The 20,265-nt window shown below is 55.4% G+C and overlaps 5 protein-coding genes across 5 annotated transcripts; all 5 read left to right on the top strand.

Annotated features, from left to right (window-relative positions):
- Positions 1 to 500: 500 nt before the first annotated feature.
- Positions 501 to 1,084, top strand: Prm1 (protamine 1). The gene is made up of 2 exons (XM_028872951.2): positions 501 to 774; positions 882 to 1,084. Exons 1-2 carry the CDS (start codon positions 669 to 671, stop codon positions 926 to 928), a joined length of 153 nt encoding a protein of 50 aa, XP_028728784.1. The 5' UTR covers positions 501 to 668; the 3' UTR covers positions 929 to 1,084.
- Positions 1,085 to 2,212: 1,128 nt separating this feature from the next.
- Positions 2,213 to 2,947, top strand: Prm2 (protamine 2). The gene is made up of 2 exons (XM_028872950.2): positions 2,213 to 2,590; positions 2,695 to 2,947. Exons 1-2 carry the CDS (start codon positions 2,335 to 2,337, stop codon positions 2,754 to 2,756), a joined length of 318 nt encoding a protein of 105 aa, XP_028728783.1. The 5' UTR covers positions 2,213 to 2,334; the 3' UTR covers positions 2,757 to 2,947.
- A 234-nt stretch (positions 2,948 to 3,181) lies between these two features.
- Positions 3,182 to 3,679, top strand: Prm3 (protamine 3). The gene has a single exon (XM_028872949.2). It carries the CDS (start codon positions 3,275 to 3,277, stop codon positions 3,596 to 3,598), a length of 324 nt encoding a protein of 107 aa, XP_028728782.1. The 5' UTR covers positions 3,182 to 3,274; the 3' UTR covers positions 3,599 to 3,679.
- Positions 3,680 to 5,178: 1,499 nt separating this feature from the next.
- Tnp2 (transition protein 2) lies at positions 5,179 to 5,895 on the top strand. The gene is made up of 2 exons (XM_037201114.1): positions 5,179 to 5,590; positions 5,731 to 5,895. Exons 1-2 carry the CDS (start codon positions 5,263 to 5,265, stop codon positions 5,745 to 5,747), a joined length of 345 nt encoding a protein of 114 aa, XP_037057009.1. The 5' UTR covers positions 5,179 to 5,262; the 3' UTR covers positions 5,748 to 5,895.
- A 2,619-nt stretch (positions 5,896 to 8,514) lies between these two features.
- Positions 8,515 to 10,226, top strand: Socs1 (suppressor of cytokine signaling 1). Its single transcript, XM_028872948.2, has 2 exons — positions 8,515 to 8,616; positions 9,120 to 10,226. The coding sequence occupies exon 2, from the start codon at positions 9,170 to 9,172 to the stop codon at positions 9,806 to 9,808; it is 639 nt and encodes a 212-aa protein (XP_028728781.1). The 5' UTR covers positions 8,515 to 8,616; positions 9,120 to 9,169; the 3' UTR covers positions 9,809 to 10,226.
- Positions 10,227 to 20,265: the final 10,039 nt, after the last annotated feature.

Raw genomic sequence — 20,265 nt, 5'->3', positions numbered from 1 at the left:
AACTTTGGGAAGCAGGGGCCAGCAGCGTCACCCACATTCATCTCCTGTCTAGTAATGTCCAAAAGCTGGCCTGCACCCCCGTGCCTACCCTGATGCACCTAACAGAGCCCCAGTGTTCTCACTGGAGCTGCTCTTCCTGCAGCTGAGACCCTCGGGGCTCATTTGTCACTGCCCCACTGGGGGTTCCGCTAACTTTCATAAGGTCAAGTTCCCTCAGCAAACATCCTCTGGGCAGTCTGAAGACGTGTGTTTTCTGAGTTTCAATTTTGTATGGCTGTTTCACCCACCTGCCTGGCCTCGGATTATCTATCAGGGCCTAGCCCAGAAGCAGGCGTGTGTGGCAGGTGCTTACTAGCACCTAAGTTGAATGACTGAACGCTCAAGAGGGTGCCATCCTTCTTGACTATGACACAGGCAACTGCTGATGCCAAAATGCTGTCCACCCCTCATGCCCATATTTGGACATGGTGCAGGTCCTCCCTGGCCATGGTCTGTGAGGTCCTGGCTCTCTCTGACTTCATAATCCCCAGGGGCCCCTCGTGTCTATAAGAGGAAGAGGGCGAGGGCTCTCCATCCACAGCCCGCAAAATTCCACCTGCTCACAGGTTGGCTGGCTCGACCCAGGTGGTGCCCCCTGCTCTGAGCCAGCTCCCGGCCAAGCCAGCACCATGGCCAGATACCGATGCTGCCGCAGCAAAAGCAGGAGCAGATGCCGCCGCCGCAGGCGGAGATGTCGCAGACGGAGGAGGCGATGCTGCCGGCGGAGGAGGCGAAGTGAGCAGGGGGGCTGTGCTGTGCTGGCTCTGGGGTGGGGGGGTGTTCCAGGGATTGGGCACAGCCTGATATATCCACCCTCCTCACCATCTTTCTTGCCTTCCTAGGGTGCTGCCGCCGCCGCAGATACACCCTGAGGTGTAAAAGATACTAGATGCACAAAATAGCAAGTCCATCAAAACTCCTGCCTGAAAATTTTACCAGACTTCAAGAGCCTCTCGCCACATCTTGAAAAATGCCACCGTCCAATGAAAAACAGGAGCCTGCTAAGGAACAATGCCACCTGTCAATAAATGTTAAACTCATCCCACTCATGCCTCTAGATTCTTGGGTTCTGGGAAGGGTGGGTGAGTGTGGGTAAGGGGGATGTGAGTGACATGGGGGGGGGGCGCCTCCAAACCTGACAATAACAGATTCTCATGAGATCCCTCGCCAACATGTGTCTGAGGGCCTCACCATGGGCCCCAGTCCATACAAAGACTGTCGGAAAGCCAGGCAGGAACTGGCGTTACTGTCCCATCACCGATCCCTTCTCTGGTAAGCCCATGGGGCCAATTTAAGGTTGGCACTCTGCTGACCCCATCCTCTGGGCCGGCTTGTGTGAATCAGAGGTCAGATAACCGCCCATGATAACCTTCTGCAAAGCAGCGGCAGATGCCAGTCTTCACCTTCCAGGGCCTCCACAGGCTCCGTCTTCTAGGCCAGCAGTGGACCCTGAGTGTTGTGATTACCCTTTGGTTTTTGTGGTGTTGAGGACCCAAGACCTTGTGTATGCCAGGCATACAATAAGACTCAGGACTTGATTTCCTGAGGAACTGCGTCAATATACTCCATGATGGGGACGCAGATCAAGGTACCATGTTGTAAAAAGCACAAGTTTTATTTTTTTGCTCTTGGGTTACAATGTTTCAAGTATGCCCCAGGAAAGAAAGGACTCCTTTAAGCCCAGCACATGGGGCAGAGGCAGGCAGATCTGGCTAGCCAGGTCTATAGAGCAAGTCCCAGGAAGGGCAGAGTTACACAGAAAACAAGCAAAAAACTCAAACCAGCTTTGGAGAGAAGCATGTCCTTGAGCAACCCAGACTCTCTCCCCCATGGGAGATGCTGTTTTAGGTACACTGTCCTTAGCTCACGTGGAGAAGGTGGGAAGCTTTTCCCAGGGCTCAGCAGGATGAGGGCACGGACTGGGGCTGGGAGGGGATTCGGTGGCTTGCCTGGTAGTGCTCTGCGACCGTGACACACACCACGCAGCAGGGCAAAGGGGCCGGGAGAGAAGCTCAAGGTCATCCTGAGACCCTCTCATACTAATCTTGTGACTAACCTACGAGCCAGTGCTACAAATCCGGCCTGTGCTGCCCTCACAGAGGGGACTGGGCAGGGTGGGAACAATCAGGGGTGGGCCGCCAGGTCACAGTGGGGCTCCCCTTTATATATGAGCCCCAGAAAGCCCTCACACCAGACCATCATCACCACCAAGAGCAGGTGGTGAGGCTTTCGTCCTCCTCCTCCCATACAGGTCAGCTGCAGCCTCAGCTCAGAGACTCCTGATCTCCTGGCACGATGGTTCGCTACCGAATGAGGAGCCCCAGTGAGCGTCCACACCAGGGGCCTGGGCAAGAACATGGACGGGAAGAGGAGCAGAGGCAAGAGCTCAGTCCCGAGCGCGTGGATGACTACGGGCGGACACACAGGGGTCACCACCACCACAGACACCGGCGCTGCTCGCGGAGGAGGCTGTACCGGATCCACAGGAGGCGCCGGTCATGCCGGAGGCGAAGGAGACGCTCCTGCCGCCACAGAAGGCGGCATCGCAGAGGTAAGGTTCTGGGGTTCTGTGCTGCTCCCAACAAGGTAGGAGTGCCCCCTTCAAATGCTGCTGCCTCCCAGGTAGCCTGCAAACCAGAACTTTCTCTCCCAAAGGCTGCAGAAGATCCCGAAGGAGGAGGAGATGCAGGTGCAGGAGGTGCAGGAGGCGCCACTAAGCCTCCCCAGGCCCATCCATCCTGCCTGGAGCCAAGGAAGTCACCTGCCCAAGGAATAGTCACCTGCCCAAACAACGTCACGCGAGGCCACACCACCATTCCACGTTGATGTCTGAGCCCTGAGCTGCCAAGGAGCCACGAGATCTGAGTAATGAGCAAAGCCACCTGCCAAATAAAGCTTGACACGAGACTCACTGGCTGCTGTCTCCTTTTCGTGAACGTCACGTAGGGACCATTCCTAGTCCTTTCATGGTTCAGGTTACACCAAGAGAACAACACAAGGGGGGAGTTTAGTCGTGGGGGAAGGGATAACCATCAGCTCCTGTCCCTGCCCTCTCCATAGAGCCATCTGAGCCAATGCATTGTTCCTGGAAAATGTCAGTGGAGCTCCAGATTCCAGGGTGGGGGAGGGCGGTACCTAGGAACCTGTTTGTGAGGTCAGTGCCACGCCCACCAGCCTCACGGTCTCTTACTGCCCAAGCTGCCTCCCTCCTAGTCCAGAGAGACAGGACTGGGTGATGGGTTCCCGCTGTGCCAAGCTCAGCACCAGCCATGGCACGGCCCAGAACACAGGTCATAGCCGTGGCCACGAGTCCTCCATGAAGAAGCTCGTGGCCTGTGTGAGTCAAGACAACTTCTCCCTGTCATCAGAGGGTGAGGAGGAAGAGGAGGAGGAAGAGGAAGAGGAGGATGAGGATGACGAGGAAGAGGAGGAGGAGGAGGAGGAGGAGCAGATCCCAGTAAAAGGCAAACTGCTGCTGATGGAGCCCGAGAAGCAGGAGAGCACTGAGGATGAGACCGTGGCCCAGCCGAGCCCTGAGCCCAAGCAGACACACTCCTGACCCACCCTGAGGCCTGCCCAGCGACGGATGCCCATCGCCACTCCAAAGAGGACATTCAGAAAATAAAGAGTCTCCAAGGAACTCTCCTGGTTTCCCTCTTTCCCTTCCTACGTATGTGTTGCGTGAGCATGCCTGGAGAACAGCCACCCAGGGTGGGGAGCTCCATTCTGGAAGCCTGGCTGGATGCCTCTGTAGAGCCCTCATTTTGCTGTCCGGGTCAAAGCGAGGCAGGGTCAATGTAGCACTAAGTGGGATATCCTATTGGCTATCCTACAGACTCAGATGAACTGAGGATGCTGAGGATGAGCACAGAGCCTGGGTCTGGATGTATCATATAGAACCAGGCTCTCTGCACTAGCCACTGCTCCAGAAATTCTGGGCTTATGACTACGGGACCTCAACCTGTGCCTTTAATTGGCACAGGTTGGTCCGGCACAGTCCGTGATTCTTAGCTTCCATACACCTTCCAATACCTACTGGTAGGCTCCATATGGACGCAGATCTGGGAGGGGCAAGCTACTATCCAGCCTGCTAATTGCGGTCACTGGGATGCTCCCAGGCAAAGCTGGCTGAAAAGGATGAAGAGAGGGCTCAGTAAACCAGGCAGTTTTCACAATGGGCCATCTGGCATGTTTATTAAGAAATCAACTCAGATCAATCCCAGCACTTGGGAGGTGGAGTCATCTTCAGGGTCAGCTCACTTAGTATTTAAAAGATGACGGCTCAGTGGTTAAAGGAACTTAACCTGAGAGTTGTCCTCTGAACTCCTGTACATACACACACACACACAGGCCCTTGACAGTAAGTGCTGGCCCTGAGAGGCGGTGTAGTGAAGATTGGGCAGGGCCATGTGGGCAGGAGGGTAGACAGTGTCTCAGAGCCAGAGCTGTAGAGATCACAGGTGGCTCTAGTAAAGTGACTGAAGACTGGGAAGAGCACACCCGCACCAGTACAACCTGACCTTTTCCAGGCTAGGGGCTGGAGCAGAGACTGAACACTGAGTCCTACTGGGAGGCTTCCAGGATCCGAGGGCTGGCATCCCAGCTCAAAGGACTGGAAGAAAGGGCTGGTTTCAGACTGAGGGAGCCCCATGGCATATCCAAGATTAGACTTCAGTGCAAACTAGACTTTGAACCTGACCCTCAACCTCTCACCTGGGAAGGCTGCTGGGGAGGTGGGCCCATTCCAACCCCTATGACTCTACTACCTAATCCAGGGCACACCACTGTCCACCCCCTGGCTACAGCTGTTATGGTAGGCCAGGCAAAAAGGAAGAGAATCCTGCAGCTGCCAGAGGCCTTGAAGCACTGACTGCAGACTGTTCCTCACCTAACCTCATGATCTAACTTAAAATTCCCAATGTCACTGTGGGGTGGGTGCAATGACTATTGTCCCCATTGCAAAGCTGGACCATGCAGACGTGAACACACAGGGATCAGATGCGGCCTCAACATAAGCTGACCCTCAGGGCCCTGAAAGATGCCCCGCCCTGGGAAGAGGGCGAGGGGCAGAGCTTTGCCATGCCTGTCACCCTCTGTGGCCTGTGCCATCACATCATAATTGGCCCAGCTATATAACCAGGGGCTGTGGGGGCTCCCCAAAGCTGGGCCTGCTGGAAAAAGAGGAGGAGGAGGAGGTCTCTGCCCCTCCAAGTGTGGCCTCCCATGGACACCAAGACGCAGAGCCTTTCCACCACCCACCCCCACCCCCATAGCTCCTCTCGGTCCCAAGATCACACCTGTAACCAGTGCAACTGCAACCATCACTGCCGGAGCTGCAGCCAGGCAAGCCACCCGAGCTCCAGTTCCAGCCCGAACCCCAGGCCACCATCGAGGCACTCCAAACAAGCCATGCACGTCCGACACTCAGCTCCAAGGTCCAGCCACCGCGGCAGCTGTTCCAAGAACAGGAAGACCTTGGAAGGGAAGGTGAACAAGAGAAAGGCGGTCAGGAGGCGGAAACGGACACACCGAGCTAAGAGGTGTAGCTCAGGTACCTGCACAGTGGGGTCTCCCTGAAGGGCAAGGCTGCCCAGAAGGGTAGCTGGCTGGCTGAACGACAAGCATTGGTTCTGGATGGAGAGAGTTGATAGGATGCTAGTATTAAAGGCCTCTTTCCCATTCCTGTCTTAGGGAGAAGACACAAGTGAGACACTCCAGGTTGTTCCTGTGTCCATCTGATCCCAAACGGAGATAGCCATCACTAGGGGAATGTTGGGAGGATGCTGACCTTACAGGAACATGTCACTGCAGCAATTTCTATGCAACATTGATTAAAGCGTGTACCCTGGAAGATTACCCTTGAGTCTGTTCCTTGAGTCTGTTATAAAGTATCTCTACCCAACAATGGTTATTGTGTGTGGCACAAGGTATATTGAAAGCTCAGGGTTTCAACAGCCCATTTCCTGGCTGGAGACCTTTGAGTCTGTGCTGGTCTGCCCAGGTTCTGGTCACTAGTGGCTCCGGTGAACTTGCTTACATCAGGGCTATTCTTCCCTGCCCTCCCTCCCTTCCAGGAGTGTTGGGCCAACAACTTTCAATATCACATACACTGACTAGGGGCAGCGTTTCCCAGCACAACATTGTCAAAGCTGGAAAGAGAAACCAAGAAATGGTTTCTCCAGAGTTCTGCACACCTATAATCCCATGTTGCTCAGCACATTTCTCTTTCCTTCTGGATTTGGTTTCATTTTGTTTTGAATTCACTTTTTAGAAACTGAAACTGAGTTGTCGGCCTTTGCTTGGCTCCACCCTGTTCTTTGCAACTGTGTCAGGGTACAAGGGAAACAGACTCAGAGGGCTGGGAGACACAGCAGGAAAGGTGGAGGGCTCATGTGCTGGACCCTGGAGCCTAAGCTTAGGGAGACAATGGCTATCAGAAGTGTGGCAGTCTGCACTACTGGTACCCACTGCAGACCAGGAAAGCATGGTCCCCAAGGATGGATGGGAAGCAAGCAGTGCAGGGGTGAGGGACACGTGGGGGTAGTGCAGAGGCCTGCAGGAGCCTGGCAGGGAGACCTGCAGGAGCCTGGTCACCTCCCCCACCTCAGTGCCAGCCCTCCTGTACCTTGGGAATAAGTACCGAGAGACCCCCCCCTGCCCCCGTTTTCCCTTTGCATGCTCTACACCCTGGCTGGGCTGTCTAAAAGGAACACAGACGGAATTCATTGTAGAGTGCTTGCCCAGCATGCACAAGGCCCTGTGTTTAGTTCCCAGCACTGCATAAACCAAGCATGGTAATGCCTGCCTGCAATCCCAGGTCTTGGGAAATAAAGGCCGGAGGACCAGTTCAAGGCCATCCTGGCTATCTGAGACACTATCTCAATAATAAAAAGAAATGCGAAGGACAAGGTCATGTGCCTGTGGCTCCAACACCTCTCCTGAAGGCACTACTCTGAAGGAGCAGTTTGTAATGGGGGCAATGGACACACTCATAGAGCTGAGAGAGGCAATGCAATCACATGCCCAAGGACATGGGCTAGAAGAGGCTTAGCTGGAGGAGAACCTGGGCGCGAGCCCAGCCTTTACCCACTATATTACCCCCATCACTGATCAAGGGTGTGGACCGACCCTGGTCAGCACCGCTCGGCATCTTCTTTCCCATTCCTCCATAGACGTCTCCTCAGTGACCACTACCAGCCCCAGCCACACAAACTCAAGGAGCTCAAGACAAGGACGCAACTTAGCATGAAATGTGGAGCTCTGGGCACAGCCTGGGATGCTGAGAAAGGGAGACCAGGAAGATCTGGCCAGTGCAGAGCTTCAGACGAGCCGACTGGCAGCAATCTGAGAGAAGCCTGTAGAGGGCAGTGTGCGTCACCGCGAAACACAGAAGTTTGCACGCGAACCTCCTCACCCGCCTTCATTCATAAACATTGCCACCAGCCAGGCACCTACTCCTGGCCTTCCAGGACAAACTGAATCACACAGTGTCCTAATGATAGGTCTGACCGCCTCGATCCCAAGCCCAAGGTGTACACGGAGCACGGGAGCCCTTGTGCAGCCAGATGATTGCTGGAGCCTCGAGGCCGTCTGTGAGGGTGGGGAGGCAGAGTTTTGGGGTTACAGCTGAGAAAGCCTCATTTTTTTCGCACTGGGTTCGTTTGGAGGTGCCCAGCCATTGTGAATCATAGCCCCGCCCCGGGCCTCAGTTTCTCCAGCTGCCCACGTAGTAGGAGTGCAAGAAGAGTGAGTCCAGGCCACTGGGGACCCAGCCCAACCCCACCCGGTTTCCAAGGAACTCGGCCGGGAGCGGGGGCGCCCCTCCCGCACCGCCTTAGGCTTCCTTTGAAGCCTCTGCGGTCAGGCCACCGCTTCCTGGGAAGCCCAAGCCAAGGCCAGGCCGGGTGGCCGACGGGAGGGGCCCCCGCGCCCGGCTCCGAGGCTCCAGGGGAGGGCGTCGGCCCCGCCGGGCTCCAGGACTGCCTAGCCAGGCTCCAAGATGGGCCAAGACTGCCAAGGCCTCCGGGTCCTGGGCGGGAAGGACCCTGGCAGGGAGGAGCTTCTTAGGGGGCGCAGGCTCCAGGCGAGGCGGAGCCCTGACCAAGAGGACGCAGACACCAGGAGGGGAGGAGGCGTGTCAGCGCCGCGTGAGCATCCCACCCAGCCGGCTGCAGGGATGTGGGGCGAAGGTGGCAAGAGCAAAAGAGCGGTCTTAAGGTGGCCATCCCAGACACCGACCAGAATATTCGGGGAGGAGCCAGAACCCCAGGACGCCGAGGTCCCAATCAAGCAGGTGCGAGACAAGACCGAGCCTAGGGACAGGATCAGCATCTTCTCTCCAGAGAGAGCCGCAAGAGGCCAGAGAGGGGACCCGAAAGACTCGCCCGAAAGAGAAACCGAAAGCGACGGTGGGCGGGACCGGTGGGCGGGGCCTCTGCCAGTTTTAAGGGCCTGATGCAGGGGCGGGCAGCAGTAGAGCGAGCTGCAGCCGTGGCAGCTGCACGGCTCCCGGCCCCGGAGCATGCGCGACAGCCGCCCCGGAGACCCCAGCCGCGGCGCCCCGCGTCCCGCCGCCAGGTGAGCCGGGGCGGCGGAGGAGGAGGCGGGAGGGGATGGGATAAGGGGAGCAGAGCCGGATAGGACTGGCCTCGCCGATTGCGTGGTGGGGTCGTGGATGCCACGCCTCTGGCGCCCTCCCGCCCCACCGGCTCGCCCAGGCGGGCCCCGGCGCGTGTGGGGTGTCGGCTGCGCCTCTTCTCCGGCCCTGAGCCCAGATCTCCCGCCCGGGTTCCAATCCCCGGCGTGGCCAGCAGGCGGCAGCCGCTGGGCGGCGAGCCATCAGCGGGGACGGCCGGGAGTCGGGCCCCTCTCCACGCCCCCTTCTCCACGCGCGCGGGGAGGCTGGGCTCCACAGCTAGCCTGGAAGGGTTCCACGTACGGGAACGGCCTACTTCGCAGATGAGCCCACCGAGGCTCAGAGGCTCCCGGCGGATTCCGCGTTCCGCCCTGGCTCCTTGGGGTTCGCTGGCCGGCCAGCGCCACCCGGACGCCCGGCTCACTGCCTCTGTCTCCCCCATCAGCGCAGCCCCGGACGCTATGGCCCACCCCTACGGCTGGCCCCTCGTATAGGATGGTAGCACGCAACCAGGTGGCAGCTGACAATGCGATCTCCCCGGCAGCAGAGCCCCGACGGCGGCCAGATTCCTCCTCATCCTCGTCTTCGTCCTCGCCGGCGGCCCCCGCGCGTCCGCGGCCCTGCCCTGCGGTCCCGGCTCCGGCCCCTGGCGACACTCATTTCCGCACGTTCCGCTCCCACTCCGATTACCGACGAATCACGCGGACCAGCGCGCTCTTGGACGCCTGCGGCTTCTACTGGGGACCCCTGAGCGTGCACGGGGCGCACGAGCGGCTGCGTGCCGAGCCCGTGGGCACCTTCCTGGTGCGCGACAGTCGCCAACGGAACTGCTTCTTCGCACTCAGCGTGAAGATGGCTTCGGGCCCCACGAGCATCCGCGTGCACTTCCAGGCCGGCCGCTTCCACCTGGACGGCAGCCGCGAGACCTTCGACTGCCTCTTCGAGCTGCTGGAGCACTACGTGGCGGCGCCGCGCCGCATGTTGGGGGCCCCGCTGCGCCAGCGCCGCGTGCGGCCGCTGCAGGAGCTGTGTCGCCAGCGCATCGTGGCCGCCGTGGGTCGCGAGAATCTGGCGCGCATCCCTCTTAACCCGGTACTCCGTGACTACCTGAGTTCCTTCCCCTTCCAGATCTGACCGGCCGCCGCCGTGCCCGCAGCATTAAGTGGGGGCGCCTTATTATTTCTTATTAATTATTATTATTATTTTCCTGGAACCACGTGGGAGCCCTCCCCGCCTGGGTCGGAGGGAGTGGGTGTGGAGGGCGAGGTGCCTCCGGCTTCTGGCCGGAGACCCCATCCCGCCTCTCGGGGGGCCTCCCCTCCTGGTGCTCCCTCCGGGTCTTCTGGTTGTAGCAGCTTGTGTCTGGGGCCGGGATCTGAACCCCACTCCTACCTCTCCATGTTTACATATTCCCAGTATCTTTGCACAAACCAGGGGTGGGGGAGGGTCTCTGGCTTCATTTTTCTGCTGTGCAGAATACCCTATTTTATATTTTTACAGCCAGTTTAGGTAATAAACTTTATTATGAAAGTTTTTTTTTTTAAAGAAAAAAGATTTCTGGAGCGTATGCTTTGGCTAAACGTCCTGGGTTGGGGACGGGGGACGCGTGCGCTGGGGGTGATGGTGGTGGTGGTGGTAATGCAGATTTTTCTTGAAGTGGTTGGGGATGCTGGGGGGTTGGGCAGCACAGCTCCTCCCAGCGCTGGGGACCAAACTGCCAGGCTAGTTTTGGTGTGTGTCTGGAAAGATGGCCGCTCCAGTCCGAGCTCTCCTGGGTATCTGAGCCTGGTCTCTGCTACCCCAGCTTGAGCGAACCCTACAGGGACAGCCCCTGACACTTAGTACTGCCTTGTCTCCAGTGTACAGAGGAGAAAACCGAGGGACAGGTAATTGGTGCCAGGCCACTCCTGGTGGAGAGGTGGGCCCTTTTGACTGTCCACCCAGCATCAGTTTGAAATGGATGACAGAGAGGAAACTTCTTTGCTTCTCTGACCACAACTACTTCCAGGAAGAGGGTGGGGCAGAGCGGCCAGGGCTCACCGAGTTTTTGGAAGGAGTGGCAGGTTCTGCAAGCCATCAAGTATTTCAGAGGGGATGATGAGCCATGCTGGCCTGGCTGTCGCTTCCCACCCTTCTCCGCCTTGTGTACTTTTTCGGAGGCAGAGCGTTGCTTTGTGGTCTGTGGTGGCAGGGACCCTGGTGCTGCTGGTGGCTGGGGCAATTCCCTTGGCCTCTCTGGGCCTCTGACAGACCCAGCTCTGTAAGGCAGCGGCGGTGGCGGGAGTCCAGGTGCCAGGGCTGTTTCCGGACACTTGTGGGGCACCAGAAAGGACCCGGGACACTGGCTTTGAGGCAGATGGGTTGGGTAGGAACTGGTGGACTGAGTCACGGCAGAGTTTGGTGCCAAACATGTCCCACTTCATCTTCAGGAGTTGTCATGATTCCTGTAGGGGGACATGCTTTTAGAAGGTCCAGAGTCCTCCAGGCCCAGGGTGGCCAGTCCTGCAGGGAGGTGGGGTGGGGAGGATGGAGGCCATGTTTGCCCTCTGTTCCTTCTTTTTTTAGCCCTGCCCCTGCTGTATAAATTAATGAGGTCCTACCCTTGCAGAGCGAGACTAAGTGACAATACTAGAGACACCTTGCAGACCCTTTAGTTAGAGCCAGGGGGTAGGGGGGGCAGGAGGACTAGCTGGGAAGACCCTGCTTAATACTCGGACCTGCCCGGGAGTCAAACCCCTACCCCTGGGAAACAGGCCAGAAGGCAGGAAGAGCCCACACTGGCACGGACCACCTGGGCCTTTTGATCGGTACTGTTGGCAGGCCCTCCTTCAAGCATAGGCTGAATTGGCAGGCAGTTTTACAGCATGCCAGGGGGATTTCCTGGTCTGAAAAAAGGTGGCAAGTTCTGTGTTCACCACAGAAGTCTAAATCACTGACCCACTGCTTTGTAAAAGCCTGAGGCAGAACAGCTAGGAACAAAGCTCCCGTCCGTCCGTCTGTCCGTCCCTCACACTCCCCGAAGCTGGCCCCTTCTTCCCTTTATGAGTCATAAAAAAAAAAAATCCATCCTGACATATGGAAGGTGACCTAAAAGGCCCTGGGAGCTGCACTCCAGTGTCTGTGTGTCTGTCGCCCTGTGGCTTCCCTGGGTGCACATTCTCTATCTGGCCCTCAAACCTCAGCCTCATGATTCAGCAGGTGCTCACGTCAGTGCACAAGAATGAAAAGTGAGAGGGACCAAGTAGGGGGCCAGTGGAGTGTGGGGCTGACTGCATAGGCGTGCACACACGCACACACACAGGTGTGAGGCCACCCTAAAAGCCAACACAGCTGGCAGCTGTGGTCCTTGTTTTACTGAGACGGAAGGAAGGGTTCAGAGAAGTGTCGGAAGGTGCAGAGTGGCGGCCAGGCCTCGGGGTAGCAGGCCTGTCCTCTTTTCATCAAGATGGGGTTCTTCCCCCTGCCCCCTCCTCTCTCTTTGTTTTTCTTGGAGACAGGGTTTCTCTGTGTAGCCCTAGCTGCCTGGAACTCACGCTGTAGATGAGGCTAGCCTCAAACTCAGAAATCCACCTGCCTCTGCCTCCCGAGTGCTGCCTCTACCTCCTGACTGCACCACCACTCAGCTGAGTTTCTTAAGAGATGGGGAGGGAAAGAAGAGGGAGGAAACCCGGGAAAATGCATTCCTGGGCCTCCCCTCATCCTGTGAGCTCTCTTCGACCTTAGGAGTTGGTCATGAAATGGTCAGGCAAGCCTCTTCTGTGGAATGTCCAACATAAAGCACTTAGCACAGAACCATGGTGAGTAGGTGCTCAGTGGAGGATGTTGGGAGGTCCAGATGATAAACACTAAGTGGAGTTTGGGAAGATTGAGAGGGCAGGACCAGCCTGGGCTATATAGTGAGGAACAGTAAACATGACCCGTTTCAGATGCTCTCCTAAGAAATGAATGGGAGAGGGCTTCTGGGCTCTGTTCTCATGGAGAGTGCCAGAAAAATAGAAAGGAGTGATACTGCCAGAAGAGGCAGTGATGGGAGGAAAACTAACAGTGGCTGGCGGTGAGTGGCACTGGAAGATGTCAGGGAGGTCATCCAAGAGTCCTTGGAGTGACAGATCTGAACTGACCAGGAAAGATGGGGAAAAGGCCCCATAATGGGAGAGTACAAATGCCCCACAGCAGAACCTGGTTCTGCTCACCACATAATTCCCCCAGAGGGAAGGCCGTACTGTGCTGTGCAGGGCCCAGGTCTCAATAAGGACTGCATAGGGAGCCTGGACGCACCCTGTGTTGGGACCAGGTCCTCTGGCCTTTGGGTAGAGAGGGGCTGAGGTAGCTAGTACTGATAGCACAGCTTTGGGCTTCCTGCCTGTTAGGGTCACTGCTGGCCAGACATCTGCTCCAAAAAGCTAACAGCAAGGGGAAGCAGAAGGCCAGGCCCGACACAGGCCAGTTTTGGCAGACCTCTCTCAAATCCCCCAGAGTGAGTCTATTTGGCACCTGGGTCTGAACAGAATCCCAGGACATAGTAAGGGGATCCTTGAAGCAATGCCCACCTGAGCACAGTGGGACTCAATTTTAGGAAAGCCCGTTGGGGACCAGGAAGGAGGGTGGGTGGGACTGACTGGTAGTTGTGACCTGGGACACTTGCATGGCTGCTCCACACCCCTGGGCAGCAGCTGGCCAGGCCTCCCGAAGACATCACCCTGAAAGTGTCTAGAATAACAAGGAAGGGGGCTCAGCCTGATTCTGGGGGAGCTTCAAGGTTCCTCAAAGGAGTACTATTTTCACCCAAGCAAAATCACACAGGGACAGCAGTGCCCAGCATGGCACCTTGAACTTGGAACTGGGACCTAAGTCACAACCCTTAGGGGAACCACGGGTCCCAGGCCACAAGTGACTGGGATGCTGCTACATCTCCCATCCTGTCCTGCCCTGGCACCACAGCACAGGCCAGCAGCTCCATACCTGTTATGCCAGCCCCTACAGGCTGAAGTCCCCAGGCTTGAGGAACAGAGGCCTTTAGGGGGTCATTACCTAGCTTGACCCAGTACTCACCAGCTCCTGCTTCCGGGCCATTGTGTTTTTTGTGATAGTTGTTAAGGTGTAGCTGGTAGGTGCCAGCTGTGGTAGGTGGCTAAGTAAAGCATTGGTCCAGGCAAATCCTGTTTCAGCCAGTGGTTCTCGAGCTGCCGGCTGATGACGTCACTGCACTTACTGGGCTGTGCTCAGTTCTGCTTGGCTCCCTGCATCAGTGGCCCCTTGTGGAGTGAATGGGGGCCTGTGTATGCAGCCTGCTTGACTCCTTCCAAGGCCTAGAGTGGGCACGTCTGGAGGCCACACCAGGTCAGAGTGATGATAACCAGCCATCTCCTGTCCACACTCCCTTTTAGAGTATTTATTTTTATTTTTAATTATGTGTATGTGCATATGAGTAACAGTGTCCTGGAGGTCAAAGGATGATCTCCGATCCCCTGGAGTTAGATTGCAAATGGCCGTGAGCACTTGATCGAACTCAGGTTGTCCTGGGCTTTTTTCTGTTGCTGTGATAAAACATGGACCAAAAGCAACTTGGAGGAGGAAAGTGTTTATTTAATCTCTCAGGTCACAGTGCATCCCCGAGTGAAATCAGGCCAAGAACTCAATCAAGAATTTGGAGGGAGAAAATGGAGGGGTACTGCTTGCGGCCTTGCTCAGTTTTCCTATATGTATATAACTCAGGACCATCTGCCCAGGAGTTGGCATAGCCCACAGTTGGGGGGGGGGCTTCCATATCAATCATTAATCAAGAAAATGCCCCCACAGATACACCCGCAGGCTAATCTGATGGAGGCCATTCTTCAAGTAAGATTCCTTCCTCCCAAGTGACTCTGTGTCAAGTTGACAAAAACTGACCAGCACATGGGGCCTTTGTAAGAGCAATACTGGCTTTTAACCTTTTAACCACTGAGCCCTCTCTCCAGTCCCTAACCCTCTATGTATGTGTGTGTGTGTGTATGTATGTGTATATGTGTGTGTGTGTGTATGCATGTATGCATGTATGTATGGAGGTTTTTGAGACAGGGTTTTCTGTAGCCTTGGCTGTCCTGGAACTTGCTCTACATCTTTACATAGTTAAAGTAATGTCCCACAGCACCTCCCCCAGCCATGTAACAGGTCACAAACCTTTCTCACTGGCAAATGAGGGAAGCTACCAGCCTCCCAGACGATGTTAAATAAAAAGACACCTGAAAGTGCTTGGCAGAGTCTTGCTCTGTAGCAGAGGATGATGACCTTGAACTCTAATCCTCCTGCCTCAGCCCCTTGGGTTCTGAGATTACCAGTGTGTGCCACCATACCTGGCCTTTCCTATTTTAGATTAGCACTGTTTATTGTTACCAACCAGGTACTAGGCTTGACCCAGCTTCCGTTGTGAAGAAACAGGCTCAAAAAGGCTGAGGAATGGCCCTGTTTTGGTGGGTGGACAGCAGGGCTGGACTTTGGGCCTAGATGCTTCTGATGCTAAAGATCATTATCCTACTCACTACAGGTAATAGGGTTGAGGGTTTATACTGGGGATGTCCGCAGGGCAGCCAAAGCCCAGAGACCCTATCATCCTAGCCTGACTTTTCCCACAGTGCAGGCCCAGGAAGCCAACACAGGCTGGTGGCAGGGAGGGCTTACCTGCAAGACTGTGTCAGAGTCAAGCCTGGGAGAGCTGCCAGAATGGACCCTGGCGGGCTGGAGAGGACCCGTACGTGCAGATGACGGTGAGCCAGAACCCAGGAAGCATGAGGCAGTCTGTGAGGGTGGAGCCTGGAAGGTGACATGCAGGCCCTACCCGGGAGCCTGCATGGACCTGTGGGTGAACCGCACACTCCCTCCTACAGTTGAGTGCAGCTGGACTAGGATGAAGGAGAAGAGGGGGTGGGGCCTGGGTGACTTTTGAGGCTGCCCAGTGACACTCCACTTCAGGAGACAGCATAGAGGGGCGGAGAGAGCCAGGACCCAGGCTTTGAGATCTAGCTCTGTCGACTGACGGGCTGTAGTGGTCTCATTCATAAAACCAGGATCAGGTTCAATTAGCGTATGTCCTCTGCCCTGGCTTGCAGAGGTCACAGGCATTGAGCAATTTAAAAGCAAACTCCTCGAAGCCCCAAATCCAGGAGCTCTAATCATCACTGTGCCTCGTGCCAGCTGCCCTGACCAGGTCCCGTCCTGGCCTCCTGGCTTGCTGTCACATGGCATTGTTCTAAGTCATCCGATCATGGTGTTCCACACCACCCTCAGAAGAGCAGTGTGGAACAGATCTAATCATCAGAGCTCGGACTCCAGCGTCACACCCAGGTTAGGTCGAACTCTGCAGCCCTGCTTCTCTCCCATTCCTTCATGTGAAGTTCTAATCATGTATCCACCAGTTCTCCTTCAGTGTGTGGTAATATCTATCCAAGTCCTAGTCATTCTATTACTCATTTATGTGCATGTATGTGTATCTGTGTTGTCTGTGTTGTGTGTGTGTGCACATTTGCCTGCATGCAGATGTACATCAGGTGTCTTCTTCAATCACTCTCCCTCAATCTCTCACTGAACTTGGAACTCACTGTTTCCACTAGACTGGCTGGGTGTCGTGGTCGAGAGATCCACCTGTCTCTCACCTCTGGTGCTGGAGTTACAGATGGGTGCTTTGTATGTCAGTACTGGGGATTCGAACTCTGGGCTTCACGTTTGCGTGGCAAGTACCTCATCCATGGAGCCAGCCCTAGCCTAATCAGGTTCCTGCTGTTGCCTTAAGGAAATGTTACATCAAGGGAACTAGATCACGGCGTGTGTGGAAGGCCAGAGTCACTAATGGTCAGTGCTGTAAACTCTGCTGAGACAGTTGGGCTCTGCTGTCTGTGTGAGGCATGGAGTGAATGCTGCCAGCCATTTCCTTGACCCAGCTCTGCCTGGCATTTCACTAGATGCTGAGGTTGTGAGAGGCTGAGGACGCTACATGCCTCACAGTGAAGAGGCGAAGAAGCAAGATGCGTGCTAACAAGTGTCCGAGATGTAGGGTTGTTTTGTTTGTTTTGTTTTTTGAGACATGGTCTCAAGTAACACAGACTGTCCTTGAAATGGCTCCATAGCTCAGGCTGGTCTGAAGTCCTGGTCCTCCTGCCTCTCTATCCAAGTGCTGGGATTACAAGCGTACCCTCTACCCTCCACACCCACCTAGAGGGGTGTTTCAGACACAATGGACTCACTGCCTGAGTGGAGCAGAAAACCTCCAGTGACAACAGGAAACGTGGCTGCAGAGCTGGCTAGGGGGTAAAGTGCCTGCTGGGTCGGCCTGACGACCAGACACAATGGTGGAGGTGTCTGTCATCCCAGTGGGGGGAGACAGAGGCAGGAGGACCCCAGGGGCTCACTAGTCAGCCTGTCCAGTCAGTCAATGGGATCCAGGCTCAATGAGAGACCCTGTCTCCAAAACTCAGATGAGAGTGACTGATGTGACATCTGATGTTGACCTCTGACCTCTGCACTGGTGTATGCATGCATATGCACTCACACATGTGCATGTACACACACACAGACGAGAGAGAGAGAGAGAGAGAGAGAGAGAGAGAGAGAGAGAGAGAGAGAGAGAATAAGTCTGAGCATTCTTGAAGTAGGATAAAGCCAAGTAAACAGTAGCTATTTACCTTGAGACGAGATGAGATTATGTCAAAGCTTACAAAACATGGGGGATTACAGAAGCACCTAGAAACATCGTGGCGCAGAGTACATGCTCAATACATAGCTCAGGACCTTTCTTCCTCACCTCTCCCATGGACCACTGAAAATGAAACGCAGCCTGGGAGCCGCCTGACTGTCTCACCTTGGCCGAGTCCCTTCCCCGCCAGCCTGGTGACAGGAAAGACCACAGTTTTCAGAAGGTGGTTCAAAATGAAAGTCTTTAGGTCTGGGGGCTGAGAGGAATCCCAGCCAGATGGGTGGTGTATGGGACAGAGGGTGGCAGACCCCTTCACTGCGGGCAAGCCATGGGATGGGGACAGAGGCCCAGTGACGTGGGAAACAGAGGACTGAGCACAAGGACCTGGTGAGATGCATCACCTCCTGCCACACACACGTTGTGCATAAATGCTGCCAACTGTTTTCCTGACCCAGCCCTACCTGGTAGGTATGGTTATTGTCCATTTTACAGATGAGGACAATGAAGTTGGGAGAGGCTAGGCGCTGTCCATGTTCCACAGCAAATCGACAACAGTAGACAGAACATTGCAACCCAGAGAACTGACCCCACAGCACTCCAGCAAGTGACTGCCAGGTGCCCAAGTAGGATCCCATTCCGTGGATTTGAGATTCTTTCCAATCCGGCCCCATGTCCGTTCTAGTCTGCTCCTCCACCCCTGCCCTTCATTCTCATCCTGGTCTCCTGCTCCAGTTGCCACCAGGCTTGCCTGGCTCTCTAGACAGCTGTGAGCTCCCAGAGGATGTCTCTTTCCACTTTACTTGACAAACATGCTTACTTAAGCTCTGTGCCTCAATTTCCCTAGCTAACTGTGGGATGGTTGGGGAGACACCAGCATTGATATCTGTAAAGGGCTTAGAAGTACACCAGGTACAAAGAAAGTCCTCTGGAAATAGAGTGAGGACCCCACATGGAATTTAGGAGAAGGGTTAAACTGAGGATAGAAATGGAAATGGAGAGAGGGTTGGGGATGAACCGCGGTGTGTAGATAAAGAAAACACTGACACCCCCAAGATCAGGTGCTATGTGAGGTGTAAGATGCACAGATGTTCCCTTACTGATTAAATGCTTGTTTCAATGTGTATTACAGGGAAACATCACCTTGAACCTGAGATGTACTCTCTCTTATTGCCTGGGAGTTTTCCTAGCAGCATCACATAAATTGGAACATGGTGGTATACACCTGTAATCCCAGCATTTGGGAGGGAAAGGCAGGAAGATCTGAAGTTTGTTTGTTTGTTTGTTTTAAGAGAGGATTTCGCCGGGCGGTGGTGGCGCACGCCTTTAATCCCAGCACTCGGGAGGCAGAGCCAGGTGGATCGCTGTGAGTTCGAGGCCAGCCTGGGCTACCAAGTGAGCTCCAGGAAAGGCGCAAAACTACGCAGAGAAACCCTGTCTCGAAAAAACCAAAAAAAAAAAAAAGAGAGGATTTCACTGTGTAGCCCTGCCTGTCCTGGAACTCACTCTGTAGACCAGGCTGGCCTCGAACTCACAGAGATCCACCTGCCTCTGCCTTCTAAGTGCGGGACAAAAGGTGTGTGCCACTAAGATCATCCTCTGCTAATGCATAAGTTTGATGTCAGCCTGGGCTACATGAGACCCTATCTCAAAAAATAAACATACAAAAATTGTCTCCTCTGAGCAATGAAGTTTGTGAAGTTCAGGACCAAGAAGAGGTGGGGAAGATGGAGATGTGTGGGGGTGGGAAACAAAAGAAGCAGAGGCGAGGGGACCAGAGAGGGAGGAAGGCTGAAGAATACAGGAGAGGAAGCAAGAAATGTTGGAGAAACGGGGAAGAGAAGGAGGAAAGGGAAGTAGAGAGCAGAAGAAGAAAAAAATTGACGTGCATGGAGCGGGGGTCCAGGCTGTCAGGAGGGCACAGGACGTGTGTGTGTGTGGGGGGGGGTCCAGGCTGTCAGGAGGGCACAGGATGTGTGGGGGTCCAGGCTGTCAGGAGGGCACAGGACGTGTGGGGGGGGTCCAGGCTGTCAGGAGGGCCACGGGCATGAATAAATGGAGTGAACTGAATGATCCTGGGCATAGATAAAATAAAGGGCAACAAGATAAGGGACCTAATGGTGACAGTCAGCTCACAGTCCCTAAGATACTTTCTCCAGTGCCTGACTCTGGGCTGTGTGGCAGCCATCAGAGACTTGTAGGCTCCAGCTTGGCCCAGGTCCAGAAGAATCTGTTGGTTGCAGCCTTGGCCCCATAAAGCACAGGCCGCTGTGCTTCTCATCAAGAAGTCTGGGCACCTGTTCGGTTCTGACCTCTGAAAACTGAAAGCAAAACCACCCTGAGAGCCTTGCCTAGACCTTCCTGTCCCTCGGCTGGTTTCTTAGAAATCAGCTGCCCGTGCTTGCAGTGGTAGTCTGGACTTCCTCCTCAGCTCAGTCCCTTCCCTGGCAGCTCTCTCGGGGCCAGCAAAGAGCCAGGGGCTGCTGTTGGAGTAGGAGTAGGGTAGTCCTCAGCAAGCTTGGAGGTCAAACATCCATCCTGCAAACGTCTACTCTGAGCCCTGTGTGCCAGTCACTGGGAGTCTGGGCCGTTCGCAGGCTTGGCAGGAAGGAAATGGATTGGGAATCACCAGGTCCGGCCCGGAAGGCACTGGGAAGTGTGAGAAGCTTGGGAGACATGGGGCAGCAGAGTCTGCTGGCAAGCTCACCTCATCAGAAAAGATGGAGGGATGTGATAGCTGGAAACCGAACCATGTGCTCTCTCCCCATTTCAGGTGGCTCTTAGAAGCTGGCCTCTTTCTCTTTCTGTGAGTGCAGGGCCAGGGGCACAGAGGAGCATATATGTCCAGCTTTTCCTATGGGGGCCCAAGCTGAACCCTGGGTCTTCGTTATGACTCTCCCACCTGGGACATTTACATCCTTGTCAACAT

This window comes from Peromyscus leucopus, chromosome 8b (assembly GCF_004664715.2).
Source record: "Peromyscus leucopus breed LL Stock chromosome 8b, UCI_PerLeu_2.1, whole genome shotgun sequence".
In the NCBI taxonomy this organism is placed as follows: Eukaryota; Metazoa; Chordata; class Mammalia; order Rodentia; family Cricetidae; genus Peromyscus; species Peromyscus leucopus.
This window is presented reverse-complemented; position numbering and strand designations above follow the sequence as displayed.

What these genes read in the sequence shown, in the direction of transcription:
- Socs1 (XM_028872948.2), top strand. Translation starts at nt 9,170, where the DNA reads ATGGTAGCACGCAACCAGGTGGCAGCTGACAATGCGATCTCCCCGGCA.
- Prm2 (XM_028872950.2), top strand. Translation starts at nt 2,335, where the DNA reads ATGGTTCGCTACCGAATGAGGAGCCCCAGTGAGCGTCCACACCAGGGG. An exon ending in CAGAAGGCGGCATCGCAGAG is followed by an intron (nt 2,591 to 2,694) that starts GTAAGGTTCTGG and finishes TCTCTCCCAAAG; the next exon opens with GCTGCAGAAGATCCCGAAGG.
- Prm3 (XM_028872949.2), top strand. Translation starts at nt 3,275, where the DNA reads ATGGGTTCCCGCTGTGCCAAGCTCAGCACCAGCCATGGCACGGCCCAG.
- Tnp2 (XM_037201114.1), top strand. Translation starts at nt 5,263, where the DNA reads ATGGACACCAAGACGCAGAGCCTTTCCACCACCCACCCCCACCCCCAT.
- Prm1 (XM_028872951.2), top strand. Translation starts at nt 669, where the DNA reads ATGGCCAGATACCGATGCTGCCGCAGCAAAAGCAGGAGCAGATGCCGC. An exon ending in CTGCCGGCGGAGGAGGCGAA is followed by an intron (nt 775 to 881) that starts GTGAGCAGGGGG and finishes TTGCCTTCCTAG; the next exon opens with GGTGCTGCCGCCGCCGCAGA.